The sequence below is a fragment of the Lissotriton vulgaris genome, chromosome 1_1 (assembly GCF_964263255.1).
Source record: "Lissotriton vulgaris chromosome 1_1, aLisVul1.2, whole genome shotgun sequence".
Taxonomy (NCBI): Eukaryota; Metazoa; Chordata; class Amphibia; order Caudata; family Salamandridae; genus Lissotriton; species Lissotriton vulgaris.
Genome location: NC_141685.1, coordinates 947,268,890 through 947,288,483, shown reverse-complemented (window position 1 = coordinate 947,288,483; position 19,594 = coordinate 947,268,890). Strand labels below are relative to the sequence as shown.

Here is a 19,594-nt window from a genome sequence, read left to right as displayed (position 1 = left end):
GCTTTTGTAGTCTTCACAAAATAGGGTCAAAGGGGAAATTCACCTGGAAACTGGAGGAAAAACCAATATCCCAGGTGGACGCATACAAATACCTAGGGTTCCAATTTGACCACACACTTAATTATAAGCAACACTTGGACCAAGGGAATATTAAAGCAAAACAACTCCTTTATGCTTTCAAAATTTTACAGAAGAAGCTAAAAAGCTGTCCAACAGGTCAGTTGCTTAAGATCATTGCAGAAAAATCTTTACCCACAATATCATATGGGTCGAAAATCATGAATACAAAGGATGCACTAGCCTTAAATCTAGCCCAATCAAGTTTATTTAAGCGTCTGTTTTTAATTCCTCGGCACATCTCTCAGGCACAAATTCGACTGGAATATGGGCTGAAAAACCAGAAAACTGCCAGACAGGGGGCGATGGTAAAATATTACTGGCGGATGAGGCAAGGGGAAGACAACACTTTAGCCCACTTCTGTTGGGAAGAAATTGAAAAGCAAGCGTGGTAAAAAAACTCTATAGTTGCACTCCTAAAAGAATCACTTGTTGATCTACATCTTGAAGAGGCATGGCATACAACAACATCTTATTCCGGGTTCAAAAATATTGTAAACAGCGCAACAAACGAACTTCACTACTTATTGACAAATCTGCCTTTGCTAAGAAAAATCATGCATGGGCAGTGATTTAATCATATCAGTTTCTGAAACCCCAACCGTACTTGTCTGAACACTTCTCGCACTACAAAAAGCACTATTTGACGCTGTTGCGGCTGGGTTCATTCCCCACGAAGGATCTAACCCCAAAATGGAAGTCTACATGGCCCACCAAAGAATGTCGCCTGTGCGAACAAGGAGAAGAGTTGGTATTACATCTTTTATGCATTTGCCCCTTGCTATTAGAACCTCGAAAAATAGTCCTCTGTGAGATTTTTAGGAAATATCAACTGAGGTCGTGCAGAGCTGCAGTGATACAATGCATTGGTGGACTGTCAATACAGTTGTCATGTTGAGCCATCACCTTTTGGAAAATGGCAGCCAAAGAACTGTACAAAAAAACATAATAGTCCACATGGCAAAGATATATGACTCAAATAACGCCTGGTACGGCAAGCATGGAAAAGGGTCCCAAATAACAATTGTGACGCCCTGCTTGATGGCCCAAATGTGAGAGAACCCTCAGAAGGATTGACTTTTGTGAACACATTCAGTGTGTTGTACAACTAAGTACAGAAGTTGGTGCGGAGACACTGGAGGATTTTGAATGTGTCTACGGATACTATCCCGACTCTGTTTTCATTCAAAAAAGGGTACCAGCTTGTGGGACAGTCTGGTCCACACTAGGCCCAGTTTGAAGACTCAGGAATCAGTCAACACACTATGGGACCTCCCTGTGGTACGTGGCCATTACCCCTGCGGGTCCTGCAACGCATGTCCCCAAACCTAGAAAACAGATTCTGTGGATGTTGGCACTAGGAAACCCTGGATCTTAAAGACACACACTAATTGTAATTCGGACAAAGTTATTTACATGATTACCTGCCCATGCTCTTTGAGGTATATTGGCATGACGACACAAAAGATCAAGCTAAGAATTAGCAAGCACAAAAGCACAATTAGGTGTAATAAACAGTCCACATGCCTGACAAACCACTTTCTCAGCCTCAAACATAAGGGGGAAGATAAGAAGTGGATAGTGCTCGAGCAACCATTTGTTCCACCGCATGTCAGCGATATTGCGAGATTATTTTGAGGTTTCTTTTTGTTGAAGAACAAAAATGGATCTACAGACTTAAATGTGACAGCCAGGGACTCAATGATGAGATTCCATGGGTGACTATATGTACTTGTTTTCTCCCATTGGTCCCTTACTTTCATAGAGGATTAGCATATATTGTCATCACGTGCTAATACCTATTCATCTGCAGGGCTCCACACTCTATTTTGGTATTTTATTTGCTGTGTAAATATGAACATCAAGCCCTCTGCCATAATTGTGACAAATTTCACCACTAGGCTTATGAGTGTGGCTCATTACGTTCTTCTCTCACTTTTTTTAACATGCACTTGGTCTCACTATGAAACACAAGCCGGTCAAGTGATAGAGGCCTCAATACTGCCTCTTTCCTTGTGTTTTAGGCATTTATAATTGTGTGTATTGTGCTTGCAATAAAGTTTTATGAATATATATGAACACCAGTTCTTGAGAACATTTCTACTTTTCTTTCCGTTACCTAGTAGGTGCCGAGTAACCGGGTTGTTCCATCTTATCAAACCTGGCAATACCAGTATTAGGACAAGAGCAATAATATCATTGACAGACCAGGTCCGTGCCTAGCCATCATACGTCTCGCGAGGCGTTCCTTTACTTACAATAACCTACATGGCTATTCGATGGATTTATAATAACTCAAATCCATTTTGATAACAACCTTTTGCATTATTTGCATTTTTGGATACGCCTGGGAGCTAAGTGACACCTCGATCGATCGGTGGGCATTTTATGTCGAATTGTGTTCGACAGACTACAATTCCCAGCAATTCTATAGTTCTATCGGTCCCCGCGTGCATGCGCAGTTAGAACCAGGAAGTAGTGTTGTTCTTCAGTGTTCTTTCTAGGACGCGACCCACGTTTGGTAAAGATTACCGGCCCGCCCCCTTGATGGGATGAGCATGTGACGGTGCAACCCCTATCACTACCAATTAGTAAGTGTATTTAATGAGACCACACCTGCCCGTCTGGTTACCTCCCCTTCGGCATTAGACTGGGGTACCGATGGACAGGTGAGACATCAGGAGTTGTTAAGCTTGTTTTCTAGACCTGTGGAGCTAGTTTTCTAGACCTGGCGGCTTCGTTGGTGTATTTCTTTGGTTTGTTGGCATGCCTGAGCATGGTGTTTTTTTTTGTCTTCATAAATGCCATCGGTAAACCCTCAAGATGGAATATCTCCACTTCCTTCATACAAGCCCTTATTGGAGACCGCCCTAATGGTTGGCTTGAAGGAGCGATAGAGTCTTTCCAGAGGTAATGCTGTATCCAAGTCCCACTCCCATTCACACACCTAAGGGCCCGCCTGTTACTAGGGAGGACCGGACCGACAGCCCTCCGGCATAATCATAGGACTGATCTTACTTTCTCTCTCCACATCTCTAGAGCTGCACAGATCTTATTGACACTAGAGGTATTGCAAGCCATGTCCGATTGGCTAATCATAATAATATTCTTTAGGCAGTCAGCAAAGGAAGGGGGTGCCTCAAGTTTCCAAGCTCTACAGATTTCCCTCCTTGCAACAATTACTACATACAATGCAAACTTTGAGGCTGGAGCATTCAGACCGTAGTCCAGCAGAAGACCGAAAAAGATTAGCATTGCACTTACTTCGATCTGCAGACCCAATACATCCTCCAGGAAACCACATACCTCCATCCAAAAGTGGCCGATCTTCGGGCAGTCCATAAACATATGCAGATCATCAACAGCAGGATATTTGCATCTGGGGCAGTTATAGGTTGTTGTGGAGATTTTTGACAATTTACCTGGAGTCCAATACACCCTATAAGCGGTGTACAAGTGGTTTCTTCTAAGGTTTCTTCTAAGGTTAGCTGGTTTAACCACTGCCTGTAACATAGAGAAGGAGTCACACCAGAGTTTCCGCAAATCATCCCCATTTTTGGAAAATACACTACCCCAACGCCTCACCAACTCTTCGTCCAAGCAGTCCCCAGTTTCTATAAATGCTCCCATACCAGAATGACACCTCACGTTTCCATGGTCCTATTCTAGAAATAGAATCCACAACTGTACTTGAAACTTCATTACTGCATGACTGTGATGACCACCATGCAGACAGTTGATAGAACTTAAATCTTGTCAGTGTCCCACTGGTTATTCTGCACATTTTCTCCCAACTAATAAGCTGTGTGTCATCCTGGATATCTCCACACACTTGCATACCTGCTGATCTAAATGGTTGTGACAGTTAGTCCTGGAGGCATTCAGGGGTACCAGAATGGAGCCTGCGATGTATAATATGGAATTCCCAATATATTCCTGATAAATCTTCAGTTTCTTAGTGCAGATGATAGCACCTTTAGTCTAACCTTTTGGTAGTACTTGGGGTCCCCAAACTTGTAGAGAAAGAATTCATGTCCCCGAGGAACATCATACAACAAAGCCTGAAACAAACAACCCATAGAGGAAGAATCGGCCCTGTTTGCTAGCATTCTAACATTTTTAAAATGAAAAGCATGGCAATAGGCAATGTTTGTTGGCATGCCTGAGCATGGTGTTTGTTGCTGGAATTAAATGTTCTGCACTGTCAACATTAACAATTAAAATTAAGGATAGTCATGAACTATCACTTTGTGAGTCTGATAAGAGTGATTTTTCTGAGAAACCATTGTCCCCTCTTTTATCTTTTCATTTGTGTGGGGTCTTGGAGTAAGACCTAGGTCATCGGGGTTATTTAAGCAACAAGGTTGTATATCTGTATGTAAGATGGGAGACTGGCACACAGAGATATTTACTCTTGTGTGATTTTTGTGTTTACCCACAATACAGAGTGGGGCCTCATCCACTGAGCAGTTCCCAGGTGAGGTGGTCAGTACTCCCACATAAAGCTGGGTGAGTACATATAAATATCATTTTTTTGAATAATTGTTATAGTGCATCATTTCACTTTGCCACTTATTGGGCAGTGTATTGTCTCCTTTTTTGACAGTATTAAAGATGTGAAAATCAATATTCATCTTCGAATCACAGGCACTGGTAGGGTGTATAGTACCAATTTTTCAGTTGTTAATCTTTTCTTTTACACATTTTCTATAATATTTGCAGTAGCGTAATAACCAATCGGCCCGACAAGGCCTGGTTAATGACACCTGTATGGCTGAAACATGTAGACCTATTTCCCTATTGCCATAGATAGTTATTTTTTCAAACTATCAGTACTTGGTTTTAATATTGACACTAAGATACCACCTATTAAAGTTATTTGTGTCTTATTAGTCAATTTTAATTTCTTTGCACATTTCTTTACACCTTTTTGCACTGCGAATCATCAGCACCACTGATTGAAATATAACTGTGGCCAGATCGATCACTGGTTATGAATTAAGTGCAGGTTTCCCCCTGGATAGGTGTGGGCTGCACCATTCATACAATGCACAACTATTCCCAGATGACGATGCTCTGCCACTGTGGTGGGCTGATGGGATTTATTTCGACTCAGTGAGTATGTGTTTGCATTGATCCAGATGTAATGATTTCTTAGCTATTCCTTTGTCTCAACGTTTGCAGACCGGTGGTTCCCTTTTTTGTTGTTTCAAAGATATACGACTGTCTGGTCACTCCCTTCCTGCACTGACATTAAATATTGCTCTTTTCATATTGAACTGCAATGAAGTTCTTACAAGTTGTATAGATTACAATATTATTGTTTTAATTGTTGGTTGTGACCAAAGCTTATGATAGGATAATGTTTTTACTTGTTTGCATTTTATAGATTTTTATCTTTGATAACTATTATGTAATATGTGTTTTTTTCCATGCTTTTATGATTTTTAACGAAATCAAATAAAAGTAATACTTACTTACCATGATGCTTACAGAAAGGATGCTGTTTTAGAGAAAACTTGTTGAATATCGACAAAAAATACTGCTATTAAAAAAATTTGAGTTATACGTTGTTATATAAAATACTAGAAACTAATGTCATGGACAGCTACAAAGGCATTTATAAACATACCATCGACGGATTAGCTACCAATTAAGTTTCCTCCGCAAGACAGAACTGAAGCTGTATTGAGGCAAGTCAAAATGACATTCTGACGGCCGTAAATGAAGATGAATTCTCATTAACATTAATTATCCATCTTCAACTGTAGGCTGCAGTAGATACGGTGTAGGAAGGTGGCTTTTAATGTAGTACACCAAAATGAGGTACACTATGTAGAAAGTCCAGATGACCCTTACTGGCTGAAAGGGTTTAACTTAATAATCCCAAATGCTCTCTTCTGTGGTAGTGTGGCTGAGCAGTTTAGACTAATAGAGGGTATTACTAATGCATATGTTGAACAAACACAGAGTCAATAAATGAGACAAATTCTAAAGAAGAAACTCTAGACCGATGTAGAAAAATAACTTATTTTATATATATTTTCTAACACCAAGAACTTCAATCTTATGTATGTACTTTTCGAGCTAGTGATTTTACAAGAGACAGAAAATGCACTATATATGCAAAGTAATGTGGTAATTAAATCTTATAGAGAAAAACATATACTGCATACAGTCACTTGCCAACAACTTGCAGGACTAATCTTCAGGACTTAAGGTAGGTAGGGGCCAAGGCCCAAGACAGCACCAACAGGTGACCTTGGTTGGCTCTGGGGAGTCTTGGTGCAGAGGTGCTTTTTGGTGTGGGGCGACCAGTTGAAGTCAAAGGGAGCATTACCTGCAGAAAGAGTACAGCAGAATTCAAAGGGGAGTTCAGGTCTTGAGGGGTGTCTGGGTGCTAGAAACACAGTTGGTTAACTTGCACTCAGGCCATGGGCCTCGGGCACAGAGGTGCTTTGAGGGGTCTGGTTGCGGAGGTAAGAGGCCCTTGCTTCAGGTGGTGATCTGGTGATGGGGACACAACAGGACAGCTAGGTCACTCTGGATGAAGTCTTCTGTGTTGCTGATGTCCTTCGCTGGCTGGTCAGTCTCTGTGGGGTCAGTGTCTGGACTGGACCACCAACAAGTCTTGACTGCTACTAGGATTCTGATACGCTGGTATTGGTGCTGGAGGACTACTGAAGTGACTAGTGTCTCATTACTCCCTGGGGAAACGGGGCTGACCTCTGGGAGCATGGAAATCCTCCTCCTGAGTAGCTACTGCATTAGTGATCCCAGGGGTCAGCAGTTCAGTAAACCAGAGCTTGCATTTTGGTGCCCTTCAGGCTGCAGGGAAGTAACTCTGCTACTCCACGGGAGAGGTTGGCTGTTTTGTGAAGTGCTGGCAACCCTCAAAGACTTTTGGAGGTTGAACAGCTGTGGGATGAGTCATCTTTGTCGCAATTGTCGGGTACAGCAGGCAGGCCGGCAGTGTTGGGGCCAGTCCATTGCTGAGCCTCAATTCTTGCTTCTTGTGGCACTTCGGTGTCTTCTTCTTCTTTAGTCAGTTGAATCTACGTTCCTGGTATCAGGGGGGCCACCTAAATACTGAATTTAGTCACTTAGAGTGGCACAATAAGTGCTGCAGACCGTAAGGACCCTCTTTAGTACCCATGCCCTAGGTACCAGCGGTACCATTTACTAGGGACTTACATGGGTGCTAAAGGTATTGCCAGATGTGGAACAATTGCACTGGCACTGGGGACCTGGTTAGCAGGAACCCAGTGCACTTCTGTCAAAACTGCATCAGATACCAGGAAAAAAGTGGGGGCGACCATGTCAAAAGGGCACTTTCCTAGATATTGTGAATGATATACTTCTCCTCAGTAGATTGTAGACCAGTGCACTTGTTTCTGGCAAGAATCCATGACATTATCCCGCAGGGAATCACAAAGCGGTTGTTACAACAACCGCATTGTGATTCCGCATACCATTACTCCGTAAGTCTGAACAACGACTTGCGGAGGGGGGCGCTGGATGTTGAAATAGTATAATTTACTATTCCAACTCCAGTATGTGCAGACACTAGGGAAGGTGTTGGATTTTAAATCCAACCCCCCCCCCCACTCGGCAAGTCGTTGTTCCGACTTGCGGAGTATTGGTATGCGGAATCACAATGCGGTCGTTGTAACGGCCGTGCTGTCATTCCCTGCGTTGAAAAAGTTTTGGGGTAACCTTTGTTTACCTTCTGGCAAATCTGCATGATGGCTTAGGTCTTTTTTTTCAAACTGAACACAATATTTTGAATTCTAACTGCAGATTTTACACCATATGAATACCTCCAGAAGGAAGACTGGATCTGGAGATTTTTCTCAGCAATTCCATCATGTACTAGTAGGTGCTGTTGTGGGGCTCCCTGTTGGGTCCGCCCCGCCCCACCCTGTAAGTTACGTGGTGGCTACAATAAAACCTCCACATGTCAACATCAGTTCTGTTCTTTCTGCAACTTCAAACACAAATCGGGAGCTAGCTTCTGTGATTTCTGTAACCGGACAGTTCTTTTTACCAAATTTTTCCTGTGTGAAAAGGTCATGTCTTCCCCTAAAACGAAATGTTTCAAACCCTGCAAGGTTTGCCACAAACAGTTGTCATTGAAGGACCTTCACACGGTCTGTCTCTGGTTTCTGGAGTCCTCGCATAACTCGACTTTGTGTTACAAATGCCCTCGGATGAATCCAAAGGTCATCCCTGACTGCAAGGCCAAACTCTATGACACAAAACACAAAAAAGGAGACCAGGTCAAGTAGTGATGTGCTGTCCTGAATGGGGAGAAGGAATCACAAGGACACCCGTGTGGATAAGTATGTTGGGTCACACTGGGCTGGAAAAGATCCCATCAGACCACCCTCTTGGCGGCATATCATCATGTGGGGATGGGCAGCCATTCCATATACCGCCCATGCCACGGTGCGGAAAATGGGATAACCGCGTATTTTGCCACAGTTGTGCCCAAAATAAAGTGTAAGACAAGTGCAGTGCTATGAAAAAAGTGATACTTAAAAATGACTACCTAGACTAAGCAGATAGCTTATCGAAATAAGTGTAGGTGTCAAGATTAAAAACACGCCTGGTAGTAAATAAGTGGAACTACATTATGGCGCTGTGTGGAATGGTCAACTAGTTTCAGCTAGATGGAGCATTGCTCCAGCTTTCATCAGGACCAAGAAATGGTAAGCTACTGCAACACAATATGCTTTACAGGGTGTACAGATATGAGAGAGCAAAAGTTGCATCAAAATACTTTAAGAAGGAGAAGTGTCACCCATTTGGAACCTCTATGTCCTCTGAAGACAGCAAAAGAGTCTTCTGCCCAGCTTTGTGTGGGTGAAGACCTCACCTCGCCCGGCAACCGCTCGGGAAATTGAGGCCCCGCTCTGTCCGTCGGTGCCCGCGCTCAAAGTCGAGCGGAAGGGAACCGGACGGGTGTCCTTGTGATTCCTTCTCCCCATTCAGGACAGCACATCACTACTTGACCTGGTCTCCTTTTTTGTGTTTTGTATCTACAGTATAGGGGCATGAGTTGACAGGTCGTTTAAATATTTCCCCTTTGACCCTCCGCACATTTGTTATTTACAAACTCTATGACGCCAAGCATCACAAGAATGCTCGGGAGGCCCAGTATCATTCGAAGTTGAAGATGTGGACATGTTCTCCGTCACAAGTCAATTCCTGAGAGAGGCCATACCCCCACTACAGGTCTTCAGGTAGGTTGAAAAATAAGAAGCGCAAAAAGATAAAACAAGTCTCTCCTTCTCCCCACCACTCTCATCAGGAGAAGCCATGCAAATGTCAGGGTAGTTCCAAGATTTGGTTTCGGTCCCCCACCATAGAACCAATCCCTGCATTAGTCCAATCCAGCCCGAGTTCCCATGGACATTTGCGACACTGTAACAGATTCAAGCTTTCAAAAAGGTTATGTTGTTGATTTTTTATATCCTTCCAGATCCCTCAGGAGCGCCTCTGTATTCCATGGATCCAAGGAGGCCTCCAGTTGGGTCATTGCCTGCAGATCTGTGTCCTACTGCACATCTTAGCCCCGTGTTGGGTCCACCCTGATTCCTGGGCCAACACCTGCTTTGACTGCCAATACGGCACCCAAGGCCTGTGCTGGGGACCTGCACTTTGGTGCAGGCAGCTATGCCGCCAATGCCGGTGCAAGACCCCATAGTCCTATTCGACTAGAAGGTGAATCCACCATGACCTTTTTCGAAGTCACACCCACCTCACCCACTCTTACAACCCTACTATGATTCTTATACGCTTCCATTGCTCAATGGATTCTCAGATCTGGAGCCACAATATGATGACAGCGGTGACACATCGCAACTATATGGTGTTGAGAACCTATTTGAAGACCTCCAAGCGTCCACTAGACTTGATATCTCACCTGCTCGTCTCAAACCTGCCTCACTTCTCCATCTGGTTCTTCTACAGAGGAATCTATCTTGTTTGCCGTGATGATAAAGAGGCAGCAGGCAGAAGTGCTTAACCTCAAGCTTCCCTCGGTGGAGGTAAAAAAACATGTACTTACAGACATACTGCAGCTGGACAAAACCTCCTCAGAACCACTCTTTTAATGAGGTATTAACAGACAGCTTTTAGGCTCTTGCTCTAAGCTCGATCGTGCCCTCCTGACAACCTCCAAATAGCCAGGAAAGACAGACGAACTCCTGACTATAAAGTTTCCTGCTTCAGTACCAGACACCCAACAGCTTCGTGGTTTAGGCCTCCACCAGTAGGTTGAACCGGAACGTGTTCCCAATCACCTTACCACACAGGGAGACAAACGCATGGATGCATTGGGAAAGTAAATGTTCTCTTCTGCTTTTCTTATCCTATAACTGAGTTGCCTCCTGGGACGTTACTCACATGGGTTGTGGGATATGGTGGCTGGTATCTGGCCCACAGTCCCATAAACCTCCATGCCAGTCTCCAACAGATAATTAAGGATGACCACGATGCAGCAAACTATGTTGTCAGAGTGTGGATACTGTTGACTGTCTGGGTAGGGCTGTTGTTACTTGTATAACGCCTGGAAATGCTCAAAGGCCTCTTCAAGTGATTTCCAACCATCACTCTTGGACATGCTCTTTGATGGTACCCGTCTCTTTGAAGATAAGGTGGACTCAGCGTCAAAGAGCTTTAAGGAAAGCAAGGCAGCAGCGCACTGTCTTGGCTTAGCACCTCCCATTTTGCCTGCCTTTAGCAACAACGGACCTCCAAAGCGTTTTCAAACTGAGGCTCGAGATCTGGCTGACAGGTTTCAGGCCCCTAGGGGCAGCAAACTACACAGCCCCACCTTCCGAACCACCGCTGCTGAAAAAAATCCACTTAGTGGCTCACTGTCACCTGGTTGGTGGCCAGATAAATGATTAGCTCTGCAGATGGCAAAGCATCACATCAGACAGATGGGTGTTTCAAATCATCCATCATGGTTACACCCTACATTTCCTATCCATCTCCCCAAACAATTCAACTACACCGCAACGGCTTCTGGAGGACTACTTGTCAATTTTGCAATGGTTAGTTGAAGATCTGTTGGGAAGGGAGCCATAGAGAGGGTACTGGCATCAGAGGTCAGTACTGGCTGCTACTCCCACTACTTTCTAGTGCTAGAAAAAGGCAGAGGACTTTGTACTATGCTGGACCTCTGCCTTCTGAACTTCTTCCTCAAGCAGAACAAGTTCCTGATGCTCATCTGGGCCCAAGTACTGTCTGCCCTGGATCCAGACAACTGAATGGTGGTATTGGATTTATTGGCAGCTTATTTCCACATTCCGGTCCTGCAGTCCCACAGATGTTACCTGCTGGTTCAGGTCAGCCAGGACCATTTTCAGTCCGGAGTGCTCCCTTTCGGCCTTACCTGCACATACCAAGTGTTCACGAAAGTGATGGTGTTGGTCGCTGCCCATCTTTGGAGTTTGAGAATACCAGTCTTACCATACCTCAATGATTGGTTTCTGAAAGCGGGCTCCCCTCAAACAGTTGTAAACTACCACCAGAAAATGAACTACCTGTTGACATCTCTGGGCTTTTCAATGAACATGCCAAAGTCACACCTGACTCCTTCACAGAGGCTCACTTTTATCAGAGCCATCCTGGACATGGTTCTGTTTTGGGTATTCCCTTCACCCCAACAAGCCCAGTACATTTGGGCTATGATCCCAATGTTTAACGCTTTTACCTGGGCCTCAGTGAGAGCAGATCTGAGGCTTCTCCTGCATTCTACTACTGCACCATGCCAGTGGAACATGCAGGATCTGCAGTAGGATTTAAAGTCTCATAGTCTCAGCAGATTTGGTGGTTATATTGGTGCCCCAACATACCTTCTATGGTGCCACGGCTTCGACATAGGGCTGCACAACGCCACCTATTGCCATGCAATGAAATTGCTAAGAAAATCTCCAGATCCAGTCTGACACCTTGTGGAAATTCACAAGGTGAGGAGTCTGCAGTTAGATAGAGTATCCACCAGAAAAAGCATTACCGAAGGTAAGTAGGTTGTTCTTCTTGTCAATCTACAGATATAAACCTGAATTACAGGGTTTCTCAGAGATTTTGGTTATCTCTCCTACTGTTTAATATCATCAAACCTCTTGTCCACATTTTCTGCAACAGGGGTCTTTTAAACCTACGCTGTTGACATGCACAGATATCTTTGTCTCTATGAAGTGAAGGAATCAAATATTTTTAAACAACAACGGTCCCTAGAACGGGGAATATGTATTCAATAAATATAGACTCAATAGTTACTATATTTGAAGGACATGTCCAGCCGGACAGAGGTCTAATTTTTACTTAACCAGCAATAGACAACAATTTTTCAACAAAACAATACATAAAATGGGACACAAGTCTGTATCCTGCTTAGCAACACAGAAACAGGAAGGAAGGGAACCAACAAGGGGTTCCAGCACAGCTTAACGGTTTGTTACACACAAGGATTACACAATGACTAAACGGGAGAACAAATCACAGAATACACCTTTACAGTTTCAATGAACACAAGTTTTACATGTTTAAGGTGCTTTTAAAGTGTCGACGGCGTTTCGATCCAGCTCGAGGGTAAGTGGATCATCATCAGGACATGGGGTACATGCCTATTAATGAAAGAGTCCTGTTGTGCCTGGGGAGGGAGAACGTAATATATGGGGAATGTTCACTATACAAGACCGAGTAGGGTGACAACGCAGCATGAAGAACTCAGAATTTCATGCATGAACTGTGTATTGTAAAACCAAGTGAAGTGATATAGTAAGAGTACGGTTTCGGGTGCATACAGGTACTGTTGGGACCAAGAATACGGTGAGTGACGGGAATTATAAGGTGAATTGACGTGATGAAGGTGTCGGATTCGGGAGAGACCATTGGGCGCAGTTAAAGAGAGGTAAGGACCCACATCAATGGCATTAACGGAGCCAGTCAGATCATGCACATGAACCAGTGTCCAATGCCAGGCATTCAGAATGTGACATGACAGAAGAGAGCTGCAACTTCAAGGTGGCAGTGAGTATTCAGTATGCATCTAGGAGCATTTGCAGGCACTCGAGAAACGTGATGGAATGGATGCCAAGCGAGGGTTATATTGGTAATTTACAAGGCAGTGAAAGTAGAGATCAGTTAACCAGTAAACAAAATTAACATTTCTATTCATATCCGACGGTGTGGTTTACAGCCGAAAACCAACCTTGGTAGTGTCAAGAGTCGTGCAAGTTTAAAAGTCTGCAAGTAAAATAACACAATTGAAGCACACAACCAGTTGACACTTACCGGGTACAGACATCAAGACGTGGCCGTGAAGGGGTGGGGAAGTTGGCAAGCAAGGGAGCATTCGTCCGGGGGGCGGGTGACGTGAAGGATAAAACTACATGTAAGCTGAAACTTAAGGCATGTTAAATTGACAACATTCAAATGTGCAATCTGTGCAGTTATCACAGCGGCGCAGTGACCGGATGGGGAAATATGCAAGCATGTGAGGGTTTGTGCGAAGAACGGGAGTACATGCATGTTGGATCTTACCAAAATACATTCAAGACAAGAACTAGCAGGAGACCAGGCATTTTTTGAATATTGTCAGTGCCAAAATCCACAGGGCAGTGCAGGCTCTCGGTTGTGAGCTCAACGCTCTGGAAAGCTTTGCCCATGGAAATTAAAAATACAACCCAACATTATTAATTAGCTTTAGGAAGACAGTGAAAACTCTCTTTTTCACAAAATACTGCTACCATTTCTAGAGTGCATTCCTCACTATTGACAGTTTTTTTTGTTATTAATTTTGTATGGCCATGGTGCCTAGAAACAATCATAATTTAGTGTGTGCCTATAAAAATGAAATAAATACATACATGGTGCTTTAAGGCCCTCTTCTGTATCTGTGGTCTCCCTTTCGACTATTGCACCAAATTAGGCAAAATAGAAATGAGCTACTGGAATTATGTTATGAAATATTTCGTGCCGCTTGGTGAGTGAAGGCAAGCAATTAGCAAGGTAAGAAGAACTTTTCTATGCATCCTCTCAATCTTAGCTATTCAGGATATGTATGGGGCAAAATTTGCAAATCTCTACATGGTAATCATAGAAAAATAGTCATGGCACTTACTAAGCTTCAAACGTTTTTATATTTGTTAATGGTTAAAGCTTATTCCACACCATATCTCGTTTCTCAGCCCTAGATCTGACCTTAACCCTAACAATAAGTCTCATCCTAATGCAGCTTCATGTGTCGGTTTATTTCCACGATTTTGTAGTATAGGTGTGACGTCTATATTACATACAAGCTTAAAAAGAGTTACCTAAAAAATAATTTTTAATACAATTGTAATATAAAAAAGCCATTGCAAGAATCAATTAATGAAGTTGCAGGTTACCGCAAAGAGGGTTTGATTAACTAATATACATGCGAACTAGCCTGCGTTTTTAATTGTTAAAAGATTAACCTACATCATTGTTTTCTAAATTATATATGTCTTTTTTAAGAAACAGACATTATTTTTCAATAAGATTGATAATCTTACTTTGAAACAGGCACTATACATACAAAGCTTCTTGAAACACTTAGGTATGGAATGCATTTTAATCTTTCTAGAGGACATTTACAGTATGATGGGTGGCCAGCCCGCCCAACAGCCTGCCGCGCCAAAGAAACCCAGTGCCTCCATCTTCTGGGAGAACCACCCGCCTTACAGAGAAATCCTTACTATCTTCATAGATAGTTGTACTGCAAGTTCTTCCGACGGGCAGCATAATTTTTTGCTTTGGAAAAACAAAACTCTAAAGGAGATGTTTATTGGCTTGGCGTGGTGGATTGGGCAGGAAAATATGTATTGGAAGGCCCATACTATAGGGTAGCCCATCCCATGCATAGACTGGCAGCCCTTTGACTAATGGGCCGCCTGGTCTGAGGTTTTCAGTGACAGATCATTTTCTTGTGTTTAAATGAAGTGAGGGAACCGTAGGGTTGGTGGAGAGTAGGCCCTGCTGACCTACAGCATGGCTCTCACTCAACCTAACTCCAAGTGACCCCTCTGTGTGCAATATAGGAGCATGCTGTCTGCACATTATATGCGTACAGCTGCATGTTTAAGAAGACAAACAGACTATTGCCCTCATTTAGGGTAAGTAAGTAAGTAATTAAGTAAGTAAGTAAGTAATGTTTATTGTTTAGTTAGTTAAAACCATAATAATTTAAAACAAGTAGCAAACGCGCAATTTTACGATAAGCAGTTAAAAGCAAGAATTTAAGTATAAAATCATTTTGTTTCTTTAAAAGTTCAATGCAGAAAGTTAGACCTCATTTAGGGCATAATTACAAGCCTGGAGGTTCTATGACCGCCAGACTCGTAGTGAGGCTGTGGTGGCGGTTTTCTGACTGCCACTTTACGGCCCTGGCGGTTGAGCCTCCCTTTGACCACCAACAGTCCCAGGGATCTGCCAGTCCCTGGCGGTGGCGTGGGGGTCTTGAGGCAGGAATATGCTTGCCAGGACTGCCGTGGTCTCACCAAGTATTTTACGAATTTCCTCACTACCACTGATTCAATGGACGTCTTTCCTCCATGAAAACAGTGGGGGTGAGGAAAGAAAGGGGGCCCTATACAGCCCCCTTGTGCCTTACTCCATGTAGATGCACACAGGGGAGCACAGCATGCACCCCAATTCCAGCATGGCATAGACTTCACAGTCCATGCTGTGCTGGAACTTCCTTTGAAGTTCCCATTGCCGTTCCTATTTTATAGGCACCGCCGTGGGAACGCCAAAGGAACTAAAAAAGTTGTAATAGGGTGGGCGGTTTGGCGGTGCTGCGGCGGCACGGTCCTGCTGCTGCACCGTTAAACTCGCAATCCTATTAAGGTCATTTGAATTTGTCAACCTGGATACAGTGATGATTTACTATGTCTGGGCGAGTTGTTTACTAGGCAACATAAAAGGACAATTGACAGAAATATCAAATCGTGGTGTTATTTCTTTATTAGTCACAGCACCCTGTCCGCAGAACAATTGCGCCAGTAGTACACTGCAGGCTCTGCATTTTGGTGCTTGCTTTCTGATATAATCTATGCTTCAAGGCCACCCTTCCAAACAAAAGGGAAAAATAGGCAAGCACTCAGCCATACTGTATATTATAGACGGTGTGCCAATGCCATGTTCTGTAGCAGAAGGTTCGTAGGCCAGTGTTACTTTAAATGCCAGCGACGGCTCGTGGAGGGAGTTACGGTGGGGCAGGAGGGCGGGGAGGGGGAGGGGCAGGGCGGAGGTTGCTAAAAACCGGCATATGGATAATGGCAGGTAAGTAAACAATTTAATTAATAAAACGAATTTCGTAGCTCGCACTGCATTGCATTTTGCGATGCAAGGCGCACTACGTAATTCGTTTTATTAATTAAATTGTTTACTTACCTGCAATTATCCATATGCCGGTTTTTAGCAACCTCCGCCCTGCCCCTCCCCCTCCCCGCCCTCCTGCCCCACCGTAACTCCCTCCACGAGCCGTCGCTGTTAAATGCTCTGCCATGCCATATGGTCTATATGCCAAACACAATAGCATTTCTCTACCAGTGCCGGTACTCTGCTGTAAAATATGCTGCTCAATAGTTTGCCAGTGCTACTTGTTTCTCTTCCATCAGTACGAGCCTAGACCCATGAATAGATTCATGCCTTTTCAAATCTAGCCACTAGATTTAAGAGCCGGCAATATAGCACATAATTACACCAATAAGGGAGGTGCTGGTAACACCTGGCCCCGTTATTACCAGAAGATCACAAGCTGATCCCCTATAGCCTAGTATACAAAGGGGAATAACATATGGGAATCACTTTTTCTGCACCGATTCCTGCTTGTAAACCAGCAGTTGTAGTTTTTTACTGGGCACAAACACCTCCAAGTGTGACTACAGGATTTTCCCTCGTAAAATATGCACCACTTATAAACCTATTCGATCTTTTTCCCCTAAAACAGAATCACCGGTCCACTTGACTGGCAACTCTTCTGCCTCTGCCAAGGGTAAAGAAATGTTCCTCTGTACATCTTGCCTTCGACTGATTTTGCCATTTATTGGTTACTAAGATTCATTGTCACATTATACTGGGATAACAAATAGTCGCAGTTGATATTGTGGAGTCGACAGAGTTGCAAGTCCATTTTGCAAACACTAAATGCAGAATCCACACTCTTATGAGACAGCTTCAGCCACACAAAGGACAGAAAGACAGAAAAATGTATGTTGCATCCAATGAAGACAGATTCAGTCCAATAAGTTAAAAGGATTTATTCATAAGAACAAGTTCAGCTCTCAAACTGCCAGAGTGTCTCTCTATCAAGCTCCAGTCTCAAGTGAGCAGCAAGAGCCTAGGCATTCTAGAATTGCTAAGCAACGATGACATAGAAGTAGAGACTTAAAGGAGAGGCATAATATTACAACTATTCAAAAGAAAACACAATATGTAAAAATGGGTATAAAGGTGAAGAAGAGTAATATACAAGGGATATAACAAGTTTGACTTTGTACTTTTGGTTCCTCAGACGTTTGGGCAAAGCAGTAACAAAAAAGGAAGCACAGGGAAAGGGCTGGAGTATTGAAGCTGGATACATACCCCTGATAAATGCCCGAGAGTAACAGATAGGCCGATGGATAGAGCTGGCGAGCCCACATTACCAGCCCGGCGGCAGTCTGTCGTGGCTAGAACACAGAGGACCAGCTGCAGGGTGAGGACAAGCTCGATCCCCACGGCTTGTGCTGAAGAGGTGCCATTTTTCAGCTGAAGAGAGAATAATATACATTAATACAAAAAGTTAGAGAAATTTGGAACATTAGCCCTTCTCGGGTTACTCCATCCAGCCTTAAGTTCTGCAAGATGCAGGAACCCTACAGCCAGACTTTATCTCTTTCGCGTCAGGATGAGACAATCCACTACAGAGGTATAGAATTTCACAAAACTCGATTTAACCTCTTACCCTTATATCAGGGACCTATTTGCATTGGCTATAGTACAGAGTAAATATATATTGCAAACATAGCTGCCTACCACAATGCCCTCTGAATCTGAAAACAGGAAACCTCTCAGATCCCTGTCACATTTATTTGCTCACTGACCCAGGGGTGTACTGGGCAACAGTTATTGCCACCCAGGCAGCGGGAAGATTGAGTACTCACCCTGTTTACTCCAAAGGTCCCGTACGCCTCAGATGGAGTGACCGCGTGAAGAAGGGCTGCTCCGGCCACTGCCCCCAGCATCTGGCCTACGATGTACACCACAGCTCGCACGAGGGAAATCCGCGACCCCAGCAGAAATGCCAGGGTGACTGCCGGGTTCAGATGAGCGCCACTCACGTGCCCCACGGCCTGTACAAGCGTACCGATGCCCAGGCCAAAGGTCAACGAAATATGCAGGACGCTTGGTGGTTCCGGGGACCACAGCAGTGCCGAGCCTAGACCACAGAAAACAAACACCAATGTCCCTAAAAGTTCGCCCAGAAAGGCTCGAGTGAAGGCCCCGGAGCACAGCTCGTGCGCCATGCTGTGATTCCAAGGCCCTTGGAAGTGTGAGAAGTTTTCGTTCTGAGCCGCCTCATAAAGTTCGTACTTCAAGCTCATAGTGGAGATGCACGTTTATATCCGCTGGCACACGAGGAAAACATTCCAGGGATAGGCGTGGTCGCCGGTTTCCACCAGGGAAGGACAAAATTCTTCTTCCCCAAGCTGTGACAACTCATGTTAGTAACAGAAATTAACCATTTTATTACACCTTATTTAGTTCCTCACGCCTATAAGCTGCCACTCGCCAGTTTCACACGTTGTCCACTACGCACTAGGAATTGTTCCTGTTAAGATACACACAAATACAACGCTTAGCACTGTCGACTAAATGGCCATGAGTTCCTCTTGCCTCATCCCCACCACTCCAAGCCAGTCCTGTATAGTCGGTGGCCTTGTCTCTTATTCTTTTTGCAGTTTTATATAGTGCGAACTCGACCGGAAGGTATTGGTGCGCTCTCCAATACCTCCAAAATTCGGCATCTCTGGCCTTTAGGTCACACCTTTCTCTACAGCGCTGAGATTCACGGTCTTTCAATGCCAATAGTTAACCGCATCTATTTATCTGGCAACGAGAATAGCGGGAACTCGAGTTGATTGGGCAGGCCTAGCATTATGTAAGTGTGAAATCTGGGTAGTTTGATGTGGGACATACCATCTATAGCAGCTACAACCAGTTTTCACTACGACTGGAGGAGCCCTTTGCACTCCCACAGGAGATGGGCCAGAGGGCCTTAGCCCCACAGACTCACCACCAGCTGGCAGAGTTCTTAGGGCCCCACATGTCTGGAGTTCGTACGGGGGGGTAATTCTAGTCAGTGGTTAGATCGAACAGTGATTTTCTTGCTCCTTTTCCTATGTTAGTGATTGAGAGATGGTGTAAAAATGTAAACAATCATGCTAAATCT

The 19,594-nt window shown here is 44.0% G+C and overlaps 1 protein-coding gene across 1 annotated transcript in view; it reads right to left on the bottom strand.

Annotated features, from left to right (window-relative positions):
* The window catches only part of LOC147748248 (aquaporin-5-like), a 44,522-nt gene extending 25,802 nt beyond the window's left edge, over nt 1–18,720 (bottom strand). Inside the window, exons 1-2 of the mRNA XM_086936399.1 lie at nt 18,306–18,720; nt 17,746–17,910 (exon numbers count right to left, since the gene is read on the bottom strand). Coding sequence (XP_086792525.1) covers nt 17,746–17,910; nt 18,306–18,668 — 528 coding nt within the window. The 5' untranslated portion in view covers nt 18,669–18,720. The remainder of the gene's footprint in view (nt 1–17,745; nt 17,911–18,305) is intronic.
* Nucleotides 18,721–19,594: the final 874 nt, after the last annotated feature.